Source organism: Hyperolius riggenbachi, chromosome 2, assembly GCF_040937935.1.
Source record: "Hyperolius riggenbachi isolate aHypRig1 chromosome 2, aHypRig1.pri, whole genome shotgun sequence".
Taxonomy (NCBI): Eukaryota; Metazoa; Chordata; class Amphibia; order Anura; family Hyperoliidae; genus Hyperolius; species Hyperolius riggenbachi.
The window spans coordinates 452,754,808-452,760,744 of NC_090647.1; the positions used below are offsets into that span (position 1 = coordinate 452,754,808).

The 5,937-nt window shown below is 51.0% G+C and overlaps 1 protein-coding gene across 1 annotated transcript; it reads right to left on the reverse strand.

Moving 5' to 3' along the window:
- Positions 1-1,521: 1,521 nt before the first annotated feature.
- LOC137544766 (homeobox protein OTX1-like) lies at positions 1,522-4,007 on the reverse strand. The gene is made up of 2 exons (XM_068265856.1): positions 3,179-4,007; positions 1,522-1,691 (listed from the first exon to the last, which is right to left on the reverse strand). The coding sequence occupies exons 1-2, from the start codon at positions 4,005-4,007 to the stop codon at positions 1,522-1,524; spliced, it is 999 nt and encodes a 332-aa protein (XP_068121957.1).
- Positions 4,008-5,937: the final 1,930 nt, after the last annotated feature.

Below are 5,937 nucleotides of genomic sequence, written 5' to 3' on the forward strand. Positions count from 1 at the left end.
TCTCCACTTTGAGGCAAAACATGTCTAGGATGGTGTGGCATCGTCGTATCTAGCATGCAGCATAGGCCCTGGGGAGCTGGGGCTGTGTAGCTGGAGAGGAGATCGCAGCACCAGTAGAGTAGCACTGCCACTCAGCCGAGGAGGAGGACGATGACAGAAGAGGATGTAGCAGGAGGAGTAGGAGAAGGAGAGGAGGTGGCAGCAGGCCTGCCTGCAAGCTGTAAAGATGTCACAACTAGGTCCGCTGCACAGCCACGTACTGCCTGCTTGCCAGCGGTCACCAGGTTGACCCAATGGGCTGTGTAAGTAATGTACCTGCCCTGACCGTGCTTTGCAGACCAGGCATCCGTGGTCAGATGGACCCTTGACCCAACGCTGTGTGCCAGAGATGACACCATTTGCCTTTCAACTTCATGGTACAGTTTGGGTATCGCCTTTTTTGAGAAATAATTGCGGCCTGGTATCTTCCACTACGGTGTCCGAAATGCCACAAATTTTCGGAAGGCCTCAGAGTCCACCAGCTGGTATGATAACACCTGGCGAGCTAACAGTTCCGCCAAGCCAGCTGTCAGACGCCGGGCAAGGGGGTGACTGGCAGACATTGGCTTCTTTCTTTTCTTTTTTTTTCTCTTTCTTATTTTTTTCTTTTCTTTTTTTTTTTTTTTATTATTTTATTATGGGAAGGGGGAGGGGAGGCAGATATGGGGGTGACGCCAGATACCATGTCAGTTTTACAAACAATTTTTTTCCACTTACACAGGGACAAACAGATCAAATCTTCATTGACACAAATGAGGCAAGTGTGGAGTGGAGATACATTAAATCGTGAGGCCAATTCAAATAAAGAGGCGCTATAAAAAGTCGTGTGAGGGGTGGGGTGGGGGTGGATGTGATCTATTAGGTACAATGTGCAATACACACGGAGGAAGAATGGATGTGGTCGCGGTGGGGCTACAGTCCATCAGATCACCAAGTCGTGGGAATGAGTGGATCCTTATCCTCCATATTCCTCAGTGAGGGTCTCAGGGCTGCGTCATGGTGGCCAGTTTACTGGGGGGCCCCCAAACACTTCAAATAGCATCTTACTGCTAGTCACACCTAACTCAACCTCATCACTATGAAAGGGGCCATCAATGTGGTGACATCAGTGCGATTAACCCAATATTTTCCAGGGAGTGTCTGGTGACAATTCACCTTCATGGTGGAAAGCATGCTGTGATTTGGTCCACAAACGCCTCAAGTCTCAGGGCAAATATTTTGGTTTCTCCAAGGGTGGGGGGGGGGGGGGACAATGTTAGGCGATATTAAATCCCAGGTTTACACGAAAAAAATAAATTAATCGCTTAGAGATGGTGGTAAGTCCAGGCACAAGTTATTTGACCCCTAGGGGTCTGGCCCTCCATCAAACTCCAAACATTGCCACCTGTCCTTTGCTAACAACACTAGACCTCCAGGGGGCGCTCCTTCCCATGTACACCACGTAGAGAGTTTCCATCACTGGAGCTGGTGGGATCTCAACTCTCACAAGACCTGGAACCTCCATGACACCTGATCTTTGTAGTCCAGACAGTCGGAGGAGTTAAAGTTCAGTTTCCAGGAGGAGGCGGCAACAGCAGCCTGGTCTTTGTAGTCCAGGCAGTCAGAGGAGTTGAAAGGCAGTCCTGTGCTGGCATAGCCTTGGTGGTGATGGTCAGAGGCGTCCGAGCCATTAGGCAGCTATAAATTTTCGCCTAAGGCGACAGGAAGAGGCAAGGGCGCTTCTGCACTGAGTAGTGAGAGAAGAAATGCCTCTCAGCTGACTCAGGTGTCAGTTTACACAGCAGCAGCGGGGCTGACTGGACTTCAGCTCAATGATTCAAAGAACCACAGTAATGAATGAGTCAGTGAGAGAAGGCACTCATCCTAGTCAGGGATCCGAGGAGTACAGCATCATCAGCTCCTGAGTCCGACTCCTGAGAATTCAGTCCCTCTCTCTCTGCTACTGCTAACTGAGTGGATGTAGAGACTGTGTAGCAGCCAGGCATTGACTTCCCCCCAGGCCGCCTTTCATTCAATGATTTAGGGTTGGTCCTGTGTCTGCTGTATTCAGGTTTGTTGATGTAAGGCAATGTAAAATACTAGGCTAGCTGATAAAAGTGCAATTAGAGGGCAGGCTAGCTGGTAAATATACACAGCATGATGTAGAACTCGTCTGGAGGGTCAGTGGGAAAAAATCTGTCTGGTCTCTCCCCATTGTTATAATGACTGCATGTGCAGATAAGGTCTTAAACAGGTTGAAAAGTTTTGACAGTCCCTAGACTCCAGGAGGGCTGCTTGCTGACTTGTGTAAGAGATTGGCAGGGACAGCAGTCCTATTACCAGCAACTAGTCTCTGTGTAATGTGGGACTGCAATACAGATAAACTGCTCCATCTCAGGCTATTCTCAGTCTCACTCCACTCCTCCTATCTCTGTATGTGTATAGTGTATGTCTACTGTGTGCTGTGTATAGTGTGCTCTCTCTCTGTGTGTGTGTGTGTGTGTGTGTGTGTGTGCGTGCGTGCGTGCGTGCGTGCGTGCGTGCGTGCGTGCGTGTGTGTGTTGTGTGCAGTGTGTGTACTGTGTGTGTGTGTGTGTGTGTGTGTGTGTGTGTGTAGTGTGTGTACTGTGCTGTGCGTGTCTAAAGTGTGTGTGTGTGTGTGTGTGTGTACTGTGTATAGTGTGTATGTTGTGTGCAGTGTGTGTACTGTGTGTGTGTGTGTATGTTGTGTGTGTGTGTGTGTGTGTGTGTATAGTGTGTGTACTGTGCTGTGCATGTCTAGAGTGTGTGTGTGTGTGTACTGTGTATAGTGTGTATGTTGTGTGCAGTGTGTGTACTGTGTGTGTGTGTGTGTATAGTGTGTGTGTGTGTACTGTGTGTGGTGTGTGTGAGTGCATGCCGCAATAAGTATATTTTATGGTGAAACGCTCTGCTGCATAACAACTATTTTCTGGTGAACCCATGCCGCAATAAGTACATTTTCTGGTGAAACGCTGCTGCATTATGATTTTCGGGGGTCTTGGGGGTGGGGTTCACCACAGGAGTGGTGTTCACCATGAGGGGTGCGGGGTATGGGACTGGGGGCAATCACGGGGGGGGGGGGGGGGGTGCCACAGGATTTCTCGCCTGGAGTGACAAAATGGCTAGAGACGCCCCTGGTGATGGTGATGATGGTGGTGGCTGGAGGTCTGGCTCAAATGATGGTGATGGCTGGACATAGAGGAAGGAGTCATTGGACTGAGCTGATGAGGGTGGTGGTGAGAGTGCATAGGCGCCAGATAGGAGCTACAATCCACCCCACTGAAGTAAGAGGATGATGGGGCAGGGTAGCCCTGGGTGTAACTGGCAGCCTGACTGTAGCACATCGGATAAGAAGCTGCAGATGAAGAGCCAGAGTGCTGCATGCAGGAAGCGCAGCCAGGTCCTAGGGGGTCGGACGCGGAGCCGGGGGCGGGGCAGGTGCCTGGAGAGATGGAGGCGGGGCTCCAGATGGAGGAAGCTGTTGGAGTGTTGCCGTTTAACGCTGCTCCCAGGGCGGGATTTCCGGAGGAATTGGAACTGTAAGAAGAGGAAGATGAAGATCCGGAGCTGGACACCGCCGGTGGAGTGAACTGGCCGCTGCTCTCCGATCCGGAGCTCTCCCGGGCGGGGCTGCACTTCTTCTTGGCCGGGTGGCTCTTGGCCCCCGCGGAGCTGCTCTGCTGTTGCTGCCGGCACTTTGCGCGGTGATTCTTAAACCACACCTGGACGCGGGACTCCGGCAGGTTGATCTTCAGCGCCACCTCCTCCCGCATGAAGATGTCTGGATAACGTGTCTTGGCGAACAACGCCTCCAAAATGTCTAGCTGCGAACGTGTGAAGGTGGTGGGTTCCCGGCGCTGCTTCCGTGGGGTGGCTGGGTACCCCACAGACGGGTGCAGCAGATCCATTGCGGGTCCTGTGAGCCCCAAGCCATTCATGCCATAGGGGGGCTGTTTGAGGTATGACATGCTAACCGCTGGACTGGGGGTCCCGGATAATCCACAAACGGAATTTATATTTTTTCCTCCCTTTTCTTCTCTTCTTTACAGCCACAAACTTGTATCTTCAGCTCCTTCAGTCCACCAAGGCGGCTCCAGTGAGACTCTGCTTGTCGGAAAAGTAGTTGTCGTACGCCGGGCGCTTTAGGTGATTGGAAATGTGGACTGATCGACATTGGCTTCTTTCTCTCTAAGATTTCCCTCACGGACACTTGGCTGCTGCTGTGGGCAGAGGAGCAGGAACCGCTCACGGTGAGAGGGTGCAAGGGAGAAAGCGGCTGAAGATAATGCACCTGAAGGAGGAACAGGAGAAGGAGGGTGGCTTTGCTTTTGTGTGCTGCTTTTCCTCAGGTGATCTTCCCATTGCAGTTTGTGCTTTCTCGTCATGTGCCTTCGTAAGGCAGTTGTCCCTACGCGGGTGTTGGCCTTTCCATGGCTCAATTTTTGGTGGCAGAGAGTACAGATGGCATTGCTCTCATCTGAGGCAGACACACAAAAAAATTTCCACACTCCTGAGTCCTGCGGTGATGGCACTATGGTGGCGTCAGCAGCTGGCGTTGAAGGGCATGTTGGCTGGCTGTCCATAGGTGGCGATACATGGCGCCGGACACTGCCACGAGCGGTTTCTGACGGCGAGCTCTCCCTGCTTCTTTCAGCAACTCGTCACCTCCTAATCCTCTCTGACTCCCCCCTCTGAACCGTCCCCCTGTTTATCTCCTCTATTAGAAACCCATGTGACATCCATATCATCATAATCCTCATCATCATAATCATCCTCCACAGCTTCGCTTGTATCAAACACCTCCAAAACTGCACCAACAGCAGGTGCTTCATGCTCCTCCTCACTCCCTACGTCCATAATGCCGCCTAACTCAAACATATGAGGTGGTGTAACTTGCTTAGCGCCTTCATCTTGTTGTAACAATAATGGCTGTGAATCAGTTAATTCCCCACCAAATAACTCATGCGAAGTGTCAAAAGTAGCGGATGTGGTGCTTGTAGTAGCACTGGTGGCTGTGAAAGATGAGGTGTTCTGTGTTAAATAGTCAACTACGTCCTGACAATCTTGGGAGTTGATGGCACGTGCCTTCTTCTGAGCACTGTACTTTGGTCCAGGGCCTGCACAAAATCATGTCAGCAGGACTGTTCACTGCACCTGTGTGTTTGACAGCTGCACATTTGTAATACCAGTCCGTGCATACCTGTTCACTGCACCTGTGTGACCGCACGCTGTTTTATATACCAGTCCGTGCATACCTGTTCACTGCACCTGTGTGACCGCATGCTGTTTAGTATACCAGTCACTGCATACCTTTCACTGCACCTGTGTGACTGCATATTGTATTAGTCAAGTCAGTGCATACCTTTCACTTCATCCCCCCCCCCCCCCCCCCCCCCGATATGGACAAAACAACAGGCAGAGGCAGACCCAGAGGCAGGCCATCCGGCAGGTCTGTTCGAGGTCGTGCTGACTTGATTTCGTGTGGCCCTAGACCAAAGTACAGAGCTCCGAAGAAGGCACGTCCCATCAACTCCAAAGGTTGTCAGGACGTGGTTGACTATTTAACACAGAACACCTCATCTTCCGCAGCCACCAGCGCTACTCCAAGTACCACATCCGCTACATTTGACACTTCACAGGAGTTATATCACTGATTCACAGCCATTATTGTTACAACAATATGAAGGTGCTAAGCAAGTTACACCACCTCATATGTCTGAGTTAGGCGACACTATGGACGTAACGTGTGAGGAGGAAGTTGATGAAGTACCTGCTGTTGGTGCAGTTTTGGAGGTATTTGATACAAGCGAAGCTGGGGAGGATGATTATGATTATTATGATGATACGGATGCTACGTGGGTTCCCAATAAAGGAGATGAACAGGGGGACAGTTACAAG

What these genes read in the sequence shown, in the direction of transcription:
- LOC137544766 (XM_068265856.1), bottom strand. Translation starts at nt 4,007, where the DNA reads ATGTCATACCTCAAACAGCCCCCCTATGGCATGAATGGCTTGGGGCTC. An exon ending in CCACCACCATCATCACCATC is followed by an intron (nt 1,692 to 3,178) that starts ACCAGGGGCGTC and finishes CGGACGCCTCTG; the next exon opens with ACCATCACCACCAAGGCTAT.